The sequence below is a fragment of the Heterodontus francisci genome, chromosome 3 (assembly GCF_036365525.1).
Source record: "Heterodontus francisci isolate sHetFra1 chromosome 3, sHetFra1.hap1, whole genome shotgun sequence".
Taxonomy (NCBI): domain Eukaryota; kingdom Metazoa; phylum Chordata; class Chondrichthyes; order Heterodontiformes; family Heterodontidae; genus Heterodontus; species Heterodontus francisci.
The window spans coordinates 40,746,671-40,769,064 of NC_090373.1; the positions used below are offsets into that span (position 1 = coordinate 40,746,671).

The 22,394-nt window shown below is 45.0% G+C and overlaps 1 protein-coding gene across 3 annotated transcripts in view; it reads right to left on the minus strand.

The window, feature by feature from the left end:
- Positions 1 to 22,394, minus strand: part of LOC137355859 (CUB and sushi domain-containing protein 1-like) — a 1,186,508-nt gene that overhangs the window by 295,132 nt on the left and 868,982 nt on the right. For all 3 annotated transcript variants that reach the window (XM_068021465.1, XM_068021474.1, XM_068021456.1), the window contains exon 39: positions 8,074 to 8,219. In XM_068021465.1, coding sequence (XP_067877566.1) covers positions 8,074 to 8,219 — 146 coding nt within the window. The remainder of the gene's footprint in view (positions 1 to 8,073; positions 8,220 to 22,394) is intronic.

Sequence of the window (22,394 nt, forward strand, 5' to 3'; positions counted from 1 at the left end):
CCTGTGGTCACAGACCAGCTGGACATTTAATGAGTGGTAGCCCTTTCTGTTCAGGAATCTGACTGGCTGGTCTGTCGTTGCCTTGATGGCTATGTGGGTTCAATCAATAACCCCCTGTAACTGAGGGAATCCGTTGATGGTGGCAAAGCCTGAGGCCCTCTGTTCCTTGAGCTGGCCCATCTGTTTCAAAGTAGATGCAGTCCCCCACTCTCCAGAATATGGCATCCATGCCTAATGACGTGATAAGCTGTCGACTGCGAGATGTCACCTAGGTCCACAGCTGATCCCTGGAATCACCCTATTTGCAGCTAGCTGATTCTTGGGCTGTGCACCTGATGTCTTGGGTAGCTCCTTCCTCCCCTTGCAGCCCCCCGCTGTGCTCCTCTGGCCTCCTGCTGTCCAGGAGGTTGCATCTGCTGAAACTTATCCTGGCTGCTCTGTCAAATGTCAGAGTAGCCTGTTCCTATCTGTATTCCTTCAGCTGGACTTTGTGCATTCACCAGACCGTCCCCTGCCAACCCCAGCTGTCCAAGTGATGCCAGCGGCCTCATGTCCCTTTCTAGATTCCTACCATTCATCACTGACAAATGCAAGTCTCACAGCTCCAGCAGTGGCGACTCTGTGGCACTTATGGAGCAGCTGAGCTTCATTTTGGGCCTCTGCCTTATGTTAATCAGCCCTTCCCATAGCCCTCATGGCCGTCAGAATTGTTCATGTCTTCTACACCCTGCCATGTTCCAGACATGCCATTTCCCCCATGCTCTTCCATTGAAAAATCAAAACTGCTGCTGACAAGCCCATGAAGGATCTCCACAATGAGCTCAACAGGCAATTACTTGGAGGCATGCGGGTTTGCCGTCCCCTCCCTCCCAGCATCCCTTTAAAAATGGCTTTGCATTCCAGAGGTGGTAGGACCCAGTGCCGGCCTCCAAGAAGACAATCTTCAAATAGCGCAAGCACCCGCTGCCTGCTCCAGCGGGCTTTAAAAATCCAGTCCCATATTTCATATACCCCACTATGCCACATCAGAGCTTGTTCTCACTGCTTTCCAAGCAACATTGCTCATCATCCTAAAGAACTTGTCCATGATAATAAGCTGTTAAAAAGGTGCCTATGAGGTTCAAATACTATTTCTTTAGTGCCATATATGGAGCTTGCATGCACATTAAGTTCTATTCATTAAATACAAAAACAAGATGCTGCCAAGTTGATGAAAATCTCGACAGAATGAAAGGTTTTTCTTGAAGCTTTAGTTTTGCACAGCAGATAGTGGTCATAAAGTGATGAAATAAAGATGATTTTCATGGAGAAACAAGGAAGGGTATAAGGTAGAATGGCTGGATTGGAAGAGGGCTAATTTCAATGCAATGGGAAGGGATCTAGCCAAGATAAAATGGAACCAATGATTGACGGGAAAATCTGGAATGGAACAATGGGTTATCTTTAAGGAACAGATGTTTCAGGTACAGGCTAGGTACATTCCAACAAGGGCAAAAGGTAGGAAACAAAAACAAGGCTCCTTGGATAACAAGGGAGATAGAGATTATGATGAAAGTAAAAAAAGAGTGTATGATGCATGCCAGATGAATTCTTCAAGTGAGAACCAGGCCAAAGACAAAAAATTGAGAGGGGAGGTGAACAGGAAAATAAGGCTGGTAAAGAAATATTTTTTTTTTTAATTCATTCATGGGATGTAGGCGTCACTGGCTAGGACAGCATTTATTGCACATCCCTAATTGCCCTTGAGAAGGTGGTGGTGAGCTGCCTTCTTGAACTGCTGCAGTCCATGCGGGGTAGGTACACCCACAGTGTTAGGAAGGGAGTTCCAGGATTTTGACCCAGTGACAGTGAAGGAACGGCGATATAGTTCCAAGTCAGGATGGTGTGTGACTTGGAGGGGAACTTGCAGGTGGTGGTGTTCCCATGTATTTGCTGCCCTTGTCCTTCTAGTTGGTGAAGGTCGCGGGTTTGGAAGGTGCTGTCTAAGGAGCCTTGGTGCATTGCTGCAGTGCATTTTGTAGATGGTACACACTGCTGCCACTGTGCGTCGGTGGTGGAGGGAGTGAATGTTTGTAGATGGGGTGCCAATCAAGCGGGCTGCTTTGTCCTGGATGGTGTCGAGCTTCTTGAGTGTTGTTGGAGCTGCACCCATCCAGGCAAGTGGAGAGTATTCCATCACACTCCTGACTTGTGCCTTATAGATGGTGGGCAGGCTTTGGGGAGTCAGGAGGTGAGTTACTCGCCTCAGGATTCCTAGCCTCCGACCTGCTCTTGTAGCCGCGGTATTTATATGGCTACTCCAGTTCAGTTTCTGGTCAATGGTAGCCCCTTGGATGTTGATAGTGGGGGATTCAGCGATGGTAATGCCATTGAATGTCAAGAAGAGATGGTTAGATTCTCTCTTGTTGGAGATGGTCATTGCCTGGCACTTGTGTGGCGCGAATATTACTTGCCAGTTATCAGCCCAAGTCTGGATATTGTCCAGGTCTTGCTGTATTTCTACAGGGACTGCTTCAGTATCTGAGGAGTCACGAATGGTGCTAAACATTGTGCAATCATCAGCGAACATCCCCATTTCTGACCTTATGACTGAAGGAAGATCATTGATGAAGCAGCTGAAGATGGTTGGGTCGAGGACACTACCCCGAGGAACTCCTGCAGCGATGTCCTGCAGCTCAGATGATTGACCTCCAACAACCACAACCATCTTCCTTCGCACTAGGTATGACTCCAGCCAGCAGAGGGTTTTCCCCCTGATTCCCATTGACAGTTTTGCTCGGGCTCCTTGATGCCATACTTGGTCAAATGCTGCCTTGATGTCAAGGGCAGTCACTCTCACCTCACCTCTTGAGTTCAGCTCTTTTGTCCATGTTTGAACCAAGGCTGTAATGAGGTCAGGAGCTGAGTGGCCCTGGCGGAACCCAAACTGAGCGTCACTGAGCAGGTTATTGCTAAGCAAGTGCCGCTTGATGGCACTATTGATGACACCTTCCATCACTTTACTGATGATTGAGAATAGGCTGATGGGGCGGTAATTGGCTGGGTTGGACTTGTCCTGCTTTTTGTGTACAGGACATACCTGGGCAACTTTCCACATTGCAGGGTAGATGCCAGTGTTGTAGCTGTACTGGAACAGCTTGGCTAGGGGCGCGGCAAGTTCTGGAGCACAGGTCTTCAGTACTATTGCCGGAATATTGTCAGGGCCCATAGCTTTTGCAGTATCCAGTGCCTTCAGTCGTTTCTTGATATCATGCGGAGTGAATCGAATTGGCTGAAGACTGGCATCTGTGATGCTAGGGGACTTCAGGAGGAGGCCGAGATGGATCATCAACTTGGCACTTCTGGCTGAAGATTGTTGCAAATGCTTTAGCCTTATCTTTCGCACAGATGTGCTGGGCTCCCCCATCATTGAGGATGGGGATATTTGTGGAGCTACCTCCTCCAGTTAGTTGTTTAATTGTCCACCACCATTCACGGCTGGATGTGGCAAGACTGCAGAGCTTCGATCTGATCCGTTGGTTATGGGATCGCTTAGCTCTGTCTATCGCATGTTCTTACGCAGTTTGGCATGCAAGTAGTCCTGGGTTGCAGCTTCACCAGGTTGACACCTCATTTTGAGGTATGCCTGGTGCTGCTCCTGGCATGCCCTCCTGCACTCTTCATTGAACCAAGGGTTGGTCTCCTGGCTTGATGGTAATGGTAGAGTGGGGGATATGCCAGGCCATGAGGTTACAGATTGTGGTTGAGTACAATTCTGCTGCTGCTGATGGCCCACAGCACCTCATGGATACCCAGTTTTGCATTGCTAGATCTGTTCGAAATCTATCCCATTTAGCACGGTGATAGTGCCACACAACACGATGGATGGTATCCTCAATGTGAAGGCAGGACTTTGTCTTCACAAGGACTGTCATGGACAGAAGCATCTGTGGCAGGCAGCTTGGTGAGGATGAGGTCAAGTATGTTTTTCCCTCATGTTGGTTCCCCCATCACCTGCCGCAGACCCAGTCTAGCAGCTATGTCCTTTAGGACTAGGCCAGCTCGGTCACCGAGCCACTCTTGGTGATGGACATTGACGTCCCCTACCCAGAGTACATTTTGTGCCCTTGCCACCCTCAGTGCTTCCTCCAAGTGGTGTTCAACATGAAGGAGTACTGAGTCATCAGCTGAGGGAGGGCGGTAGGTGGTAATCAGCACGAGGTTTTCTTGTCCATGTTTGACCTGATGCCATGAGACTTCATGGGGTCCGGAGTCGATGTTGAGGACTCCCAGGGCAACTCCCTCCCTACCACTGTGCCACCACCTCTGGTGGGTCTGTCCTGTCGGTGGGACAGGACATACCCGGGGATGGTGATGGCAGTGTCTGGGACATTGTCTGTAAGGTATCATTCCGTGAGTATGACTGTCAGGCTGTTGCTTGACTAGCCTGTGGGACAGCTCTCCCAACTTTGGCACAAGCCCCCAGATGTTAGTCAGGAGGACTTTGCAGGGTCGACAGGGCTGGGTTTGCCATTGTCGTTTCCGGTGTCTAGGTTGATGCTGGGTGGTCAGTCCGGTTTCATTCTTTTTTATTGACTTTGTAGCGGTTAGGTAAAACTGAGTGGCTTGCGAGGCCATTTCAGAGGTCATGTGAGAGTTAACCACATTGCTGTGGGTCTGGAGTCACATGTAGGCCAGACCAGGAAAGGACAGCAGATTCCCTTCCCTCAAGGACATTAGTGAACCAGATGGGTTTTTACAACAATCGACAATGGTTTCATGGCCATCATTAGACTAGCTTTTAATTCCAGATTTATTAATTAAATTCAAATTCCACCAATATGAGAATAGAATGGCAGTCAACGTAAAAGGGAACCTAAAAATCATCTACTGGCATGTAAATTGTAAGCGGGTAGTAAGTGGTGGAGTGGGTCTATACGGGACAAAGAGGGTAATATATGCTTAGAGGCACAGGGCAAGGCTAAAATACTTAATGAGTACTTTGTATCAGTGTTTACTAAGGAAGAGGAATCTGACAAAATATTGGTAGAAGCAGAGAGGGTAGAGGCAATGGACAGGATAAAAATTAAGACGGGGAAGTACTGAAAAGAAATAAAAACAAAAAGTGCTGGAAATACTCAGCAGATCTGGCAGCATTTGTGGAGAGAGAAACAGAGTTAGCGTTTCAGGTCAGTGACTTTTCATTAGAACTGGCAAAGGTTAGAAATGTAATAGGTGCTGTATTTCTTCAGAGAAGCTAGAAAAACCTGTTAGATTAATTCTCAATGACGCCTGAAAAGAACTGCTTTGGAAAAGATCCCAGTTACCCGTCTCCATATACCCAGATGCCAGACCAAAGGGACAACTGACTTCCTTCCCTATCTTCTCTTTTTCTTCAAGAATTAGCAAGTATTTGGCCAAAGTATTTTTTTGTCATTTTTTTGTAACAGACCTCTACAGACAGAATTTCTGTATTTTTTCCCGTGTGTGTGTATGTGCTGGTGAGGGGTGCGGGTGGGTGGAATTTATAAAGGGAACTTTCATATTTCAATCTGTGTGTTAATGCTCCCCTTCATTGCTGGATAATTCTTGTTTGATAATAAACTGACAATTTTATTGTTTATTAAATAAACCTGGTTGGTGTATTTTATTCTGGGATAAAGAGCACAGTATATGATTGACCGAATCGGCAACTGGGTAAACATTTTAAAAATATACGTTGTGACTGTGGAGAAGTAGGACTAGAAAAGACAATGCACTCCTCCCACCTCGGTCATAACAACAGCAAACCCTAATTCTAAGGTGATGATCATCCAATCTTTCTGTCGTGCCACTGGTGCTCAGGATGCCAGTGTTGGAAAGACCTGACCTTGTCCAGTAACACAAGGTTAGTTTATTTGAAAATTGCACTGGCACTCCAGGTTGTTGCACATGACATGCTGGGTGCATGGTGTGTGTGTTGGGTCGGGAGTGTGGTTGGGGGGGTGGGGGGTTGGTGGTGGTGTAAAGGACCTGAATTTTTAGGCACCACAAATCATTGCCTATTCAACAGCAAACAAAGTGCCCAGTTTGAAGGGGAGATAAGCAGAAGGGACATGGGCAGTGAACAAAGGTGGCACAGGGGATTGGGGATAGCAGGCAGATGTAGCTGCAGCAAAGCTCAAGCATTTCATTTGAATTATGGGGCGGGCCCTTTTTTTTGATTGGCGAGGAGACTTTAATTAGCCTTGAACACAATTTATGCATAGGCTCCCAATGGACATTGTGAGAGGCATCATGTATTGGTATTCATTAGGTTCCTCAGTCGTTCCAGTCTTTAGGCATCCACACCCAATAGTATGAGGAGTCTGCCATTGGGTTATCAGCACGTAAAAGAGAAACTGGTTTTAGTTAAATAAAAATGTTTAACAATATATAAAACTCAGATGTTTTTTCTCTCTTCACAGCCTGTTCTTCCCTTTTCCACTTTGTGTCGCCAAGTCAAGTACAGTGACATGCAATAGTTGCTGTATTGTTTATGTACTGTTAATGCTGGCAGGGTCAGACTGCACAAGCGCATAATGGCCTCCACACACTGAAGGTGACAGTCCCAATGTGGATTACTTTTAATAAAGAAGTGAGTGTTGAGGACTAAGAAAAGAAAAATTAAAACAATAAGTTGTAATCAACTGACACCAAGCTTGGATGTTCAAATCCTGTTGACTACAAGGGAAACAGAAATGAGGGGTTGCATTATTTTGAGGTCCTGAGTAAAAGTGAGTGGGAGACAGTGCAATACGTCTAAAATGCAACACTGACGAGGTTGGTACAAAAACAGAAAAAGCTGGGAATGCTGGCATTTTACCAATGGCAGAAGGCCATCTGTGTGGAAAGGTGGGGGGGGGGGGCGCCTCTGTAGGCAATCTGTGGCCCGCGGAGGGCCCCAGTGGCAAAGGCTGCCCCTGTGCCACCACCCACCCCCGGCTTTCAATGACCTACCCACCCTGCCCCTTGCCGGGGGCTGCTGGCTAGCCCCGGCGAGCCTGCCCTCACTTACATGCAGGCCAAGGCTCCATGGCTGCTCCTGGTTTGGTGACTGCTGCAGTTTCAGCAGTGGCCACCAATCCCAGTAGTGCTGCTGGGATTGCTGAGCTGCCGGCCGTCTGATAGGCTGGCAGTTCTTGGAGGTGGCATCCCCATTCTTATAGCAACAGGGAGCCTGGTGCCGGGCAGTTAATTGATCGAGCGTCCTGAAATGCGGCCGGGAGTCCCCCAAACGGCTGAGGCGGGGGTTCTCCTCATCTTTTTGGCTCAGCGTCAGGACCATGTTGGCTGCAAATTACAGCAGCTTTTTGTTTCTTTTAATTCATAACAGAGCTCAGCATACATAAGAGAGGATAGTTCAACAATGACTGTAGCTGTACTCATAAAATAAAGCAAAAAACAGTGAAAGACAGAGAAAGGCTGGAGATTAGGGTTGAGAACAGCACTGTCCTATCAGGTGGCAAATTTTCTCTTGTGCTGTGACCAGGAGTGGAGAAATATATTAAGTAGAAGCTCCCCACATCTGGGAGCTTGTAGAGAGTTAAGAGTGTGTAGAGCAGCATCCGTACAATTTCACAGAAAGGGAAAAAAAGTGACAGACGTGTTAAAATACAATAACCATTTCAACTCTGCAAATGGTTGGCAGTGGAACCCGACAATTACTCCTGCCAATCGCAGATTGAGATACATAACATGTTTTCTGTAGGCTCATTTCTGAAAATTGAGTTGCTCTTTGCTCTTATCAGAACAGACCCATTCAAATGGAGATTAAACACTAGCATTTCAAGCCTTGCATCATTATATTTTACCTTTGGGTAAATGGAGATAAGAATATGAATTATCTATCCTCATATGGTTGCACGTCTAACAAATATCATAATACATCTGCATATGCATGGTTCAATTTCTACTTAAAGGGAAATATGTGGGTTAAAGGCTGTTGGAGCATTTCATCCTGGTCAATGTCATTACTTCACATTATACTTTCTAAAAGGATCTTCTAGAGTTTAACGTGCAAATGTTCAAAAGTCTTTTTTAATTCATTCGCATGCATTGCTGAAACAAACTGACCGTGAAAATTGAGGACAAAGAATCCCCCTCCGGAGAAGTCACTGTGAAACTTGATAAGAACCTGATTGGTGGAGCTGTAAGCTGATTCCAGGGCGGTATTACCACTGAAAACGCCTAACTGTGGAGCGGTCTGGTCAGGCCCATCCCTGCATAATGAAAGAAGACAAGTGTGTCTGAAAATTAGTTAAGGAATAAAATTATCAACTTTTAGTACTGACTATAAAGGCTTATTGTTTCGTCTTGAAGCTGCTATATGTCAGCTATTTATTGAGCAATATTTGCAGAATGTTAGTGATGTTAATATTAATTTGCTGTGAAATATCACTTGCATGTTTATAGCATTAATCCATGCATAGCACATTTTAAAATATCTCAAGTATCATGTTCATTTTTCATAGTCTCAAATAAGCAACCTTACTGTACTGATTCGCCGAAATATAAATCAGCAAAACCTTCCACATGCAAATAACTGCATAAGTTAGCTATTTTAACTAATCACAGTACTAAACTTATTTTCCATAAATGTTCCAACTATCATTTTTATTTTGAATATATAGCCATATAATATTTATAAGATAACAAATCGATTAAAAAATTCTGCTTAAAACTATTACTGTTACCCGTACAGTAATGCTCTGTACAGGAACATTTCTTTCCAGAAGCATCTCTATAGTTCAGGGCCTTGGGAGCTAGTTATTTTTCTTGGCTGCAGCTACAATTCTTTACCTGAAATTTCATGCTTCTGTATTTCGCATACAGAGAAAATCAATCATGCATACATGCGGCTGAATTTTACATGTCCGCTGCAGGCGGACCGTTTGTCGCGGAGCCACCGCAATACTAAATGCGGCGGCTCACTTCAATGGCTGGGGCAGACCGCTCCCCGATGACATGGAGGAGTCAGGTGGTCCGCCCCCGGCAACAGCGTCAGGCGCCATTGTGCAGGAATTTTCCAGTCGGCCTGTGGGACCACTCCGAGGCACCAGGGACTAGGCCATTTTCCTGGAGGCAGCCTCCTGGCAGCAGACCTGGGGGTCCAGTGTTCCAGGCAGGCTTTGAGGCCCTCCCTGCCTGTCTGGTTTCAGGTGCAGCTGTGAGCTGCTCTGTGGTGAGTCTCTTCCTCCACAACGGTGACCCGGCTGCTGAGGCCAGTTTTTAAATTTATTAAAGTTTTAAATATGTAGAGAGGGTGCCTCAGAATGGAGCACCCTCTCTCTTATCTGAACTGCAGCCTCCTATTGACACTCCAGCTTTCAGAGCCTGCCTACCATCCTTAATTGGACGGCAAGCCCACCCTCTGGCAATTAATTGGTCAGTTCAAGGAAAATCACTGCCAAGTGACTGTTTCCCACACAGTGGCTGAATTTTCTGTTGCGTCGGGTGAAAAAAATGGCCTGCACACACGAGCGATCAAGTGCACGGTGGCTCATTTAAATATGAATATGAAATTTCATTTCATCTTAGTTTGTTCAGTTTGCTTACCCACTGTTTTTTTTCATGTTTGCACTTGCTGCTGTTCAATATTCAGTCCGTTAACACCTTTTCTGTACTAATGCTTTGTCTTTCAGCACACCATTAACATATTGTTTGCCTTTGCTCCATGACCTTTTGGTCAGCTATGTGGCCTTGTCCAATCTACACCTTCTCCTTTGTTATCTCTTGCCCTACCCCCACCTCACTTGCTTATAGCCTATGACATTTTTAATATTTGTCAGTTCCGAAGAAGGGTCACTGACCCGAAACGTTAACTCTGCTTCTCTTTCCACAGATGCTGCCAGACCTGCTGAGTGGTTCCAGCATTTCTTGTTTTTATTTCAGATTTCCAGCATCCGCAGTATTTTGCTTTTATTTTAGAGAGAAAGATGGGAGGAGCAGGGAGAGAGAGCTAGAGGAGGGAAAGAGAGAACACAGAGAGAACATGCACATGCAGAATGCAACAGGTAAGGGAACTGATTTGTAAAACGTTACTGCTTGTTTTCAATAAAGAATCCTTATGGGATTTTGCTGAAAATCAAGTTGCAGTTGCACTTCTGTTGCTGACATAGATATTGGTCATGATTTTCATGCTGATTCTCCCAATCTTCTGCATTAACTTTGATGGAACATTGGCAGAACCACTGCCGTTTTCAGACATTTATACTGTTTCTTAGTGAGTGGGGGGTGGGGGTTGCATATATCTCCTGCTTAAGTTATGGTAGACAATCTGGATGAACCTTCTGAAAAGTCAGAGCCAAGGGGCAGGATTTTGGGTCGGGGCCCCGATGTCGTGGCCAAATAGGGGACCCGACCCTGCAATTTGTCGGGGGCAGTTATCTGGCAGTGATAGTCCCTGAATTGGCCAATTAGTGGCCAGAGGACACACCCGCCATCCCATTAAAGACAGCAGGTGAGCTCTCGAAATTGGTGGGCCAATAGGAAGCCCTCCAGCACGGAAGAAGCTGCAGCCTGCCATTGCAGGTAAGGAAGAGAGAGGGTTTCTACATCTTGAGGTGCCCTCTCAGCAACTTTTAACACTTCTGAGTCAAAAAATGGAAAATTCCAGTAGGCCTCTGATTATTTGCCTTAATTGGCCTGTTACCTAATTTCCACCCCGATCCCACCGCTGGGAAAATGGCCTGGGGTGAGATGATGCTGGCAAACAAGCATGTTGGTTGACGACGCAAAATTATGTGCCCGCTGCCTCTGTACTCGCCCCCATATTGAGGCAAAAATTCAGCCCATGGCATCTGCCTTTTCTAAGAATCTCTCATGATCCCCTATTTGTCATGACTTGTGGTGGACTGATAGGCCAGCCACATGTTGGCTATGTTGTAGAGGATGGCAGCCATTCTCATCCTGTGCATTGGTCTGTCTTTCAACTCTAGTGAGTACAGGAAACAAACATTCGTTATTGCAAGCTGACAGCAGATTTACAATAGTGGATCAGTGAACAACATTCCTGTTCTTATAAGTAGGGCACAGCTTTATAAAATGTTCAATTTTTTATTCCAATTTCACCGTCCATTTTCTTCAACATAGTTCAAACATGGATACATAATGAGGATATTATAACTGCAGGGAACCTGGGATCTTTATAGAGGGGAGATATGGTAATATCACAGTCAATATGTCGTGGCTGTTCGTGACTTGGTGCTTCTCAACTTCGCAGACAATAAACACATTTTTTGGATGATCTACTACATCTAATGGTGATAATGGCTAGGATTTTGTGGTCAGTGATCAAGGAATGGCATTCGTTGTTCACCTTGCTGACAGCTGCCCATAGACTTTTCATGGGCTTTGGCATGGCAATTTCAGCTAATTAGAACTCCTTTTCAGCATGGCACCAACAACATGTCTCTTGAACCAATCAGATTGAAAAAATCACAATGAGAGACCAAGGGTGAGAAAAATGGGATTGTGTGCTCCAGCTTTTTGGCCACCAAGAGAGACCTTAGAGCTCCTAAATGGTGTCTGCTGCATGTGTCCATACTATTGGAGTAAATCATATCAGACACCATATTGATAAAGGCGTTATCACACGCACAGTGATTGGGCACCGGAAGAATGCAGAGTAAGCAGGCAGATCATGCATTGCTGATTTGCTGCCAGCACTGCCACATTGCAGTTCAATGCTCCAGCCAAGACCCTCTCTTAACCGTGTTCAGCAGCAGGAAGAAGCCTCCCAATAGCTCTATTTAAAGGTTTCATCAACTACGTACAGGTTAATTACTGGTTGGTGTTTTTTTTCCGGAAGTTGCTTTGATTCTGCAACATGGTGCCTTCTATAGTTGTTTAAAGTTGCAAAAGTAGCAGGTGCTTTAGGACGTTTTGCTTACTTCAGTAACAATGTCCTCACTGAAATCTGCCACTTGCTGCAACCGCAACTGCAGGGCAAGGACTGCAATATTAATGGTTGGGTAGGTAACTGTGGCGATGAACTTTTACACGTTTGGATCCTTCTAGACTGGAGCTGGAGATATTTGCAACATCTCCCAGTTTCCCATTCACTGTTGCCATTGACGCTCTCTATTCAATGAGAGCTAACTGCATTTCATTCTCTCTTGCCAGAGAGAAACAGGCAGAGTGAGCAGGTGGTTATGCTGGGATTGCAGGCTTCCCCATGGTACAGGTTGCCATTGACTGCACATACATCACTTTGCAGGTGCCGCATGTCAACTCTGCCCTGTACCAGAACCAAAAGTGATTCCACTTTCTCAACGTCCAATTGGTGTGTGATCATAGACAGTGAATTATGCAGGTCAATGCCGAGTATCCTGGCAGCAGACACAATGCCTTCATTCTGTGGCAGTCCACCATGCTAGCTTCATTTGAGCCATCGTGGTGAACCCAAGGCTGGCTACTGGATGATCGGGTTATCCACTGGCAACCTGGGTCATGACTCTGGTGCGCCACCTGCGCACACATATGTGCACCATACATACAATGAAAATCATGCTGCCACGTAAAATATAAGCAGACCCTGGCATGCTGAAAACTTCCATTGCTTGGACCACTCTGGAGCAGTCCTGCCATACTCGACAGTGCAGGTGTCTGGATTCGTGGTGGTCTGCACAATCTCACCTTCATGAGTGGACAGCTCTTGCTCCCAGCTGTACAGAGATCAGCTGTGGAGCAGCAGCATGAGGAGGAGGAGGAAGAGGAAGGGAGGAGGCAAACTGGACAGCTGCCTTCTGTCCAGACTATCCAAACAGAACACATCTGATTGTGAAACCAGTAACTGCAACCCAAATTCCCCACTCACCAACAGTCTCACACCTTCCCTTCCCTCTGTCACTGACCACCAAGTGTCCATTTTTGACACAAAAATAAAAACCAACAAAAATGAACATGCCAAACCAAATTTAGAAATGAAATCATGCCATATTGCATACATAAATCAAGAAATACCCTTGTGCATTCTGTTAATGCATGGCTTCCATATGTTTTTGTCTGTTTTAGTGCTCTTACACAGTGTTACCCCAGTGACTGCAGCAGGGTTGGTGGAAGGGTGTTGACTTTCAGTGGAGAAGACGGCAGATAACTGGGGAGGATGCCCTCATGCAGCTCTGGGTCTAAAAAAGCCTGGATGCAGACTGCAGCATCTCACTAGCAGCAGCAGTCTGGGCTGGCTGGCTGGCAACAGGAAGGGCACTGTGAGAGTGACAGTGGTGGGAGGACAAATGCTGTCATCCTGAGAGAGGACAGCAAGCTTGCGCTCTATAGAGCAACTGCCACTCCCCTGCAGTGGTGCCTCAGCAATCCTAGTTAGAGGATAGATTGCTGGGCTGCTGTGACACCCGGCCAGTCTCTTTGCACACTGTAATCCACAGCATGGTGGCAGCAGTCTGAGCTTGCATGACAGTAGTCTGAGCTTCCGTTGCAGCATTCAGATGTTTGGTGGAAGCTGTTAGTGCAGCAATGGAAACTGAGACATTTGCCAACTGATGCTGCATCATGGTTGGATGCACAGGTGTGTTGATAGAGTTGGCCATCACTCCCATGCTGGAAAGGATGGGCTCCAAGCTCTGCGCAAAGCCCTGTGCTAATTTGTTGCTGGAGTCCTCCATGCTCTTTGACATTGATGACAGACTTTCTGTCAGGCTTCCCAAGGCACCAAGCATTTAGTTGTGCATACCCATTAGTGTTCATCTGTAGGCTGCCTCATTGAAGTGCTCATCTGAGTCAGCTGCAGCAGAGTTAGTGTATGACCTCGGCTTCCGGCGAGCTGTCACTTCCGTTAATTTTGCCAATAAAGGTTGCAGGCCCCTTATGCCTGGTGTCTCACCACGTGCAGATCTTACCTCTATGCTATCTCTAACTTACATGCATTGTCAATATCTGAGCTGGTGGTTGCGAATGCAAAATCAAGTGACAGTGTGTCTTCATCACCACTGACTTCCTGCTGTTCCTCCCCTGCCTGGCCAGGTTGCACTTCTTGGGTTTCTGAAAGGAGAAAGGCATAAGGCAAAGCTTGTGGTGCAGGGAAGCAGGGTAAGTAAGGGAAGTAAGAAGTGCATGCTTGCACCATCTTTAGTAAATCAGAACAGAGTATGGGATGAGGAGGAGGTGGGATGCAAGAAGGAAGATTGCGTATGAGCATACCATCATCTTTAATGGTTTCAGCACACTACTGGCCACGGGCTCAATAATAGACGTCCCAACAATAGCCAACACTGTCTCCTCCATGGGGGTTAGGACATGCAAACGTGCCTGTCCCCATCCGGTTATCTCCTGCTGCTTCCTGTTATGTGCCACCTTGTCTGCAAGAGTGTAAGAAGCATATCATTGGATCACTGAGATTGGGGTATGACCAGTGTATTTCAAGGCTAAACTGCAGTTTGCTAAGTCTAAGACATTGTCACAGCTTCAGCGATGACAGCTCACTGATCTCCATGAGACTTGACATTAACAGTCGTAGGGTTACTGATCATTAGGGTTTGAATATGATCTCTTCTCATGGATGGTCAGGACGTTTGATGCTTCCCATTACAATGAGACAATGCCAGTTGAAAAAGATGGTTGAAAGCAATGGCTGACATTGATGAACTAGAGGAGCATTGCATTTCTTTGACAGGGCTTTAAAATATGACCTTTAATGTCCTTTGAGAAACTTGTTGCCTCCCATGTTCTGTCATAAGATGTATTACTGTAACACTAACCATCAATCAATTTCTTTGCTCATACGTTATAAAGTCAACAGGAATGTTTTATGCTTTATTAGAAGAGGCAATTTACCCTTAGAGATACTTAAAACAAATTATACTAGCAATCTGATTTTAAAATATAAAATAGCTTTGAAAAATGTCCTGGCTGAAGTACATTAAACCATATCCAACTTCAGTGGAATAATATCATTGTGGAAACACTTTGTGAATAATTCAGCTCTACAAACTGTCAGTCAGTGCAAGAGTACATATTGTACAGAGAGAATAAAGGTGACCCAGGAATGATTAAAAGATAATGTGATTGAGAGAGTTTGGATGATCTAAATTGTTAGAATAAAACTCAAGTGCTATAGAAACTGTCATATCAATCTTCGAACTAGATTATATCTTTAAATGCAGTCTAGGATATTTACTGTGTCACTTGCATTGTCCACACGATCAACTTTGTTTGAATAATTAATTCCATGTTTAAACCCATTGGTAATGCCCGCAATGAAGGATCAATATTTACAATTGAAATTGCATTCCAAATTTAACCATTAATAATCAAGTGTGGTTTACCAGAAAATAATCCCAAATATTTATTGTAAAAGGGACATTCACTCCTACCAATCAGAAGTCTCCATCTGATGTATAGCATAGCATTCTATTTCTATTTCTAGCATGTGTGGTATCCCAGGAAAATATGTTTGTTCAACAAGAAGTTTTTAGTAGATCTGTTAACATCACAACATTGCAAATCACTGGGGCTCACAAGGATCATTGAATGGTATTTTTCAATATCCAATCAAGTAATCCACCCAATGGAGTATCTCTCTGAGTTTATTCACATTACACATTTATTTACAATGCTAAGTGTTCTGCATTCACATTGATGTTAAACTACTTTACTATTAATCAGGTCTTTGGCCCAAACAAACTTCCAAGTGAAGCAAAGTCTCACTCCACTTTGCATCTGTGTCAGGTCAAGCCCCAGTGTTGGATTTAAGCTGCATTCACAGTACAAAACCACTTTTTAGGAACACGACAGCTGGAGTGTAAATCTCCCCAAGTCAGCAAATATACTCGAAATGGGCAGCTTTCAATTTTTTGTGTTATATTATTTCTAAAGATTTTCAAGATTGGGATTTGAAAATTGCATTGAAAAAATCAAGTGTCTTAGAGCAGAGAAGGTTAGGGTAAATTTAATAAAGGTTTTTAAAATTATGATCAGTTTTGATAGAGTAAATAAGGAGAAATTGCTTGCATTGGCAGGAGGGTCGGTAACCAGATTTTAAAAAATTGACAAATGAACCAGAGAGCTGATGCGGAGACATTTATTTACACAGTGAGTTGTTAAGATCTGCAATGCACTGCCTGAAAGGGTGGTGGAAGCAGATTCAACAGTTACTTTCAAATGGGAACTGGATATATACTCAAGGGGAAAAAAAATGCAGGGATATGAAGAAAAAGGGGAGTGAAATTTGTTGGATAAACATAGAAACATAGAAAATTTACGCACAGGAGGAGGCCCTTCGACCTATTGGGCTGCATTCTACTAGCTCGCTGCTGATCTCAGTGGCGAGCTTCCAAAATTGTGGTCTGCCCATGCAGACCAACTGTCACGGAGCCGCCGCGATATTGATCGCGGTGCTCAATTAAATGGCCGGAGCGGACTTCCCCTTCCCCCCCAACCCCAATGATGTGAAGGAGGCAGTGCTCTGACTCCGGCAAGACGTCCGGGGCCACTGCACAGGCGCCAGAGCCATTTTTAGAGGGCTTAGGACCGGAAATGACAAGTTAAATTTTTAAAGGAAGAGTTAATTTAACATTATTGAAACTAATTAAACAAATCTTTCCAGCCCCTCTCTCCGCCCCCCCCCCCGCAATAGCCTGATATGTCATTCCTGCCCGCTTCCCCCTACCCCCGCAAAATACTTACCTTCAGTACCTGACCCTCCCCACCAACCACCCCCACCCCCCCACACCCCAAAGTTCAGAAACTTTGACCTTTACCCCTTCCCATCACCCCTCATCCAATCAGAATCATTTAACCTCGTTCTCCCTCACTCCTGCCTTGAAAACCGACCTGCTCCCCTCTCCCCACCACTGTTCCGACATTCTGCAATGGTCGGGGATCGGATGGCGTGGGAGTGCCAGCTACCGACCGTAATATGGGAATGGGACGACTGGCGTGATGAGGTAAGTAATTATTCCTTCATTTTAATTCATTAACATATTGTAAAGATCCCGTCGTCGTCCAGCAGGGGGCGCCACCACGAGGCCTCGCTGCTACTAGTAATATGGGGTGTGGCCTTCCTGGAGTCGAGGTCCATGGTGGGCCTCTCCCAGAGGCATTTTCCGGCCCCCCCACTATGACCCCCAACATCTGGAGGCCGGTAAAATTCAGCCCATTGTGTCTGCGCATGCCAAAAAGTTATTCAGCTGAATTTCAGTTTCCAGTTCTTGATCTGTAGCCTTATAAGTTATGGCACTTCAAGTGCATATCCAAGTTTCTTTTTCAAATCTGATGAGGGCTTTTGCCTCTACTACCAATTCAGGCAGTGAATTACCGGCTATCCACATTCTGGATGAAAACATATCCCCACAAAATCCCTCCAATCCTTCTGCCAATTACTTTAAACCTGTGCCCCTGGTTATTAATCTTTCTGCTAAGGGAAATAGGTCCTTTCTATCCACTCTGGAATGAGTTCTTTTTATGTTGTCCGAAGCATCTTAAATGAGATGTGTGGAGTACAGGTTGTTGACGATCTCAAACAGGTTTATTACAGCTGAACTATTATAGAGTACAGAGCTAACTCTTTTACAGAACCTGCCTCTGGGTGTTACAGTTGCAGAGTAACTCTGGCTCTGAGTCTCATGACCTTGTACTAGTAGCATTAGCATACTAAGATCTTAAAGGGATATCACACTTAAAGGCAATCATACAACATCCCCATTCTTTCCAAAGTTGTCTCGTACGCTAAAGAAAAAATACAAAAGATTAAATAACATTTAAATTATTTACACATTGACAGAGTTTGTGAAATTTACAAATATAGAAGCTCAAAAACCCATACATCATCTCAGTGGTTTGACAACTCTTGCTCGGAGAATTTGCATCTCAGCTGTTGCTGTATTTTCTGAGGTTTCCCCCTTTCTGCATTCAGATTCTGTTACTCTGTACACTGCCTTCAGCCTGCTAATATACTGTTGCTTTTCTCAAGTTGACAACTTTTGAGGACTTGTCATTCCTGGAAAGGTCCGGGACCTCATCTCGAAGAACAAACAGACAATGCTTCAACACATTCCTCCTCTGCCTCTTCAGGGCATTACATTTCCATCGCCTTGCCTCATCCACCCTGTCAGTAGGTCTTGGGCTCGAGTTCGCAGACTTGTTGCGGAAGGAGTACTAGGCCTCGTGGCAGTACCTGTCAATTCTGACCCATTGTGGTGCTGGCACTTCTCTAGAGAGCAGCAGTGAAGACATGGCATAGTGTGCTATTACTGGATTTCAAGACTGCGTTGTTTGATGTTGGCCAGAGTCTGTGAGCAGGTTCCACTCCTTGGAGATTTCCCCTTGGCAATGCTCTGGTGGATAGTTATGATGTTGAGGTGCTTACAGGCTGGTAATCCTGCCACTGCTGGTCCTCTCATGTCTACTAGGTAGAACAACTTGCTGTATTTGCATTGCATTGTTAATGTGCCACTGCAAGGGATGGGTGACCCATTGTATGCAGATAACCTGGCATTTGTCAGTTGTATCATTGATTTCAAAGAACAAAGAACAGTACAGCACAGGAACAGGCCATTCGGCCCTCCAAGCCTGCGCCGATCTTGACGGCTGCCTAAACTAAAACCTTCTGCAGTTCTGGGGTCCGTATCCCTCTATTCCCATCCTATTCATGTATTTGTCAAGATGCCTCTTAAACGTCTCGATGGTACCTGCTTCCACCACCTCCCCCGGCATCAAGTTCCAGGCACTCACCACCCTCTGTGTAAAGAACTTGCCTCGAACATCCCCTCTAAACTTTGCCCCTCTCACCTTAAACCTATGTCCCCTAGTAACTGACTCTTCCACCCTGGGAAAAAGCTTCTGACTATCCACTCTGTCCATGCCGCTTATAACTTTGTAAATCTCTATCATGTCGCCCCTCCACCTCCGTCGTTCCAGTGAAAACAATCCGAGTTTATCCAACCTCTCCTCATAGCTAATGCCCTCCAGACCAAGCAACATCCTGGTAAACCTCTTCTGTACCCTCTCCAAAGCCTCCATGTCCTTTTGGTAGTGTGGCAACCAGAATTGCACACAATATTCTAAGTGTGGCCTAACTAAAGTTCTGTACAGCTGCAGCATGACTTGCCAATTTTTATACTCTATGCCCCGACCGATGAAGGCAAGCATGCTGTATGCCTTCTTGACTACCTTATCCACCTGCGTTGCCACTTTCAGTGACCTGTGGACCTGTGCGCCCAGATCTCTCTGCCTGTCAATACTCCTAAGGGTTCTGCCATTGACTGTATACTTCCCACCTGCATTAGACCTTCCAAAATGCATGACCTCACATTTGTCCGGATTAAACTCCATCTGCCATTTCTCCGCCCAAGTCTCCAACCGATCTATATCCTGCTGTATCCTCTGACAATCCTCATCACTGTCTGCAACTCCACCAACCTTTGTGTCATCCGCAAACTTAATAATCAGACAAGCTACATTTTCCTCCAAATCATTTATATACACTACTAACAGCAAAGGTCCCAGCACTGATCCCTGCAGAACACCACTAGTCACATCCCTCCATTCAGAAAAGCACCCTTCCACTGTGCCCCTCTGTCTTCTATGACCGAGCCAGTTCTGTATCCATCTTGCCAGATCACCTCTGATCCCGTGTGACTTCACCTTTGGCACCAGTCTGTCATGAGGGACCTTGTCAAAGGCTTTACTGAAGTCCATATAGATAACATCCACTGCCCTTCCTTCATCAATCATCTCACTTCCCCAAAAAACTCAATCAAATTAGTGAGACACGACCTTCCCTTCACAAAACCATGCTGCCTCTTGCTAATAAGTCCTTTTGTTTCCAAATGGGAGTAAATCCTGTCCCGAGGAATTCTCTCTAATAATTTCCCTACCACTGACGTAAGGCTCACCAGCCTATAATTTCCTGGATTATCCTTGCTACCCTTCTTAAACAAAGGAACAACATTGGCTATTCTCCAGTCCTCTGGGACCTCACCTGTAGCCAATGAGGATGCAAAGATTTCTGTCAAGGCCCCAGCAATTTCTTCCCTTGCCTCCCTCAGTATTCTGGGGTAGATCCCATTAAGCCCTGGGGATTTATCTACCTTAATGCTTTGCAAGACACCCAACCCCTCCTCCTTTCTGATAATGAGATGACTGAGACTATCTACACTCCCTTCCCTTCCCTTTCCAACAACTCCGGTACATAACTTTGAGGATTCGGACTGGTAGGATATTTGCACTAGCTCCAGTGTCAATCTTGACCCTGAGTATGTGTTTGCCAGCTTTCTTTGGAGACATGATGTTGTTAGTGGCAAAAGCTTCCAGTTTTGGACTTCATCAACCTGGTGCGTCAGGTTCACAATGTGGAATGTTGGTTCAGCTTTTGGCTGAGAATTGCTTCTTTCTGAGCCTTGTTTCAGGTCAGTTTAGCTGTGGACTTCGTGTTTTGGCTTGCATTTATGCAAGCCTCTGGCACTTTCCCTGCTGCTGTTGCCCTGTTTTCTATTTGTTTATGTTCTACCATGACTTCTGGCTGTGTCTTTGGAGCCAGAATTCTTGCATAGTTGGGTCCAGTGTCCTTTTGCAACACATGCCTTGAAATGTAGGACAACTTCACTGTGAGTGGGACCAACCACACTTACCACACAGCTTGCTGGCTTTGTGACCTGGTTATTGTGCCAGTATTGTTGGCTGCACCTAGTGCTTGCAGGTGCTGTTATTCAGCTAGTATGGCTTCATATTTCCTGCCATCTTCCAGCAGTGTATCAATGCTAAGACCTTTCTTTTTCCCCAAGGGGTCCTTCTGAAATGCTTCAATGAGTGTTGATACAATCACCAGCTCCATTATTTGATCTGACAGCTCAGTTTCAGAGAAGTCGCATTTGTTGCCCTTACTACGCTATCTACTGATGAACTACTCTATTGATTCCTCTGGCTGTTGCCTGTAGGACATCAATTTCAGGCGGTGAATTCTAAAAGTAACTCTTAATCTGAGCTGATCTTCTATCACTTTCCATATATTTGCACGATCTTTCTGGTACTCTCCAGATATGCCTGAGGTGTTGATTCTGTGCAACTCCTCATTTTCATCTCCAATAGTATTTTTACAGCCTGCTTCTCTGGTTCTACAATGACTTAGTCTGTAAAGCATAACTACATTCTTTGAACAGTTGGAAGTTGGATAGGATATCTAAGGCTTTCCAGTTCATGCTGGGAAATGTGGTATCCATCTTTCTGCTGTTATTTTGCTTTAAACCTTGCTTTAGGATTGGTTCTGTGACTCTGTACTGCTTTCCCTCTAAAAAAAATTATTGGCTGCTTTGATTGACAGGAGCAGGTGTTTAGCAGTGCTTGTCTGTTTATCTTGCTTCCAGCTAGTCTGTCTGTTTACACAGCTGTGCAATTAGCATTCAAGTGTGTTTTTCCGTCCACTAGAGTTTGATTATACAGCCGTTCAATAGGCAATTCTTCACACTTGAGTGGTTTTATGAGTTTTTTAAAACTTTGGCTAAGTAAATGAAAGGTCTTCATGCTCAAGTGGTTTAGTGGTTTTTTTTAAGCTTTAGTCATGCGCTGCATGAATGGAAGATTTCCTTGTTTTTTGCTGTCAGACGCCTCCTGTAACGGCGCCACCTCGATCAGCCTGGGGGAGCCTTTGAAAACAATTGATCTGCCTGAGATAGGGAATGGGTTTTCCCAGTTTTTCATTTACTAAGCTTTTAAAAAAATCAACTTTGCAAGCACCTCAAAGCTTTTTTTTCCAACGTGGATGCCTGGACCGTCGGGACAATGACTCACCCTATCGCAGTGGTTGACTTGAAGCCTGTCATTCAGCGCTCTGTCTTCTACAGCTTGAGATAAGTGTTTTCTTCTTTCCCTGTCTGGGCCAGTTTTATAAAAAACTTTCTTTTAGCTGTGGGAAGGTAATTTTTTAAGCTGTTTGCCCCTGTGGTCTTCAATTTAGACTTTCTCTTCTCACCATGTAATGAGGAGCTGCCACCATGTAATGACTTATTTTTATAATGCCTGATGCAACATAAATTAGATGTGTGGAGTCCAGGTTGTTGAAGATCTGAAATAGATTTGTTACAGCTATACTATTATAAAGTACAGAGCTAACTCTTCTACAGAATCTGCCTCTAAGGTGTTACAGTTGCAGAGTGACTCTGGCTCTGAGTCACATGACTATGTACTGGTACTTTGCTCATTAGCATACTAAGATCTTAAAGGAACATTACTCTTAGAGGCAATCATACTCTATAGAGACTCCTCAAAATTTTATGCACCACAATTAAATCTCCCCTGACTCTGCTCCATTCCAAAGAAAACATCCCAACTTGTCCAATCTTTCTTCATAGCTAAAATTCTTCATTCTTGGCAAAATCCTCATAAATCTCCTCTTCACACTCGTTAGTGTCAAAACATCCTTCCTGTGATGTGATGACCAGAAC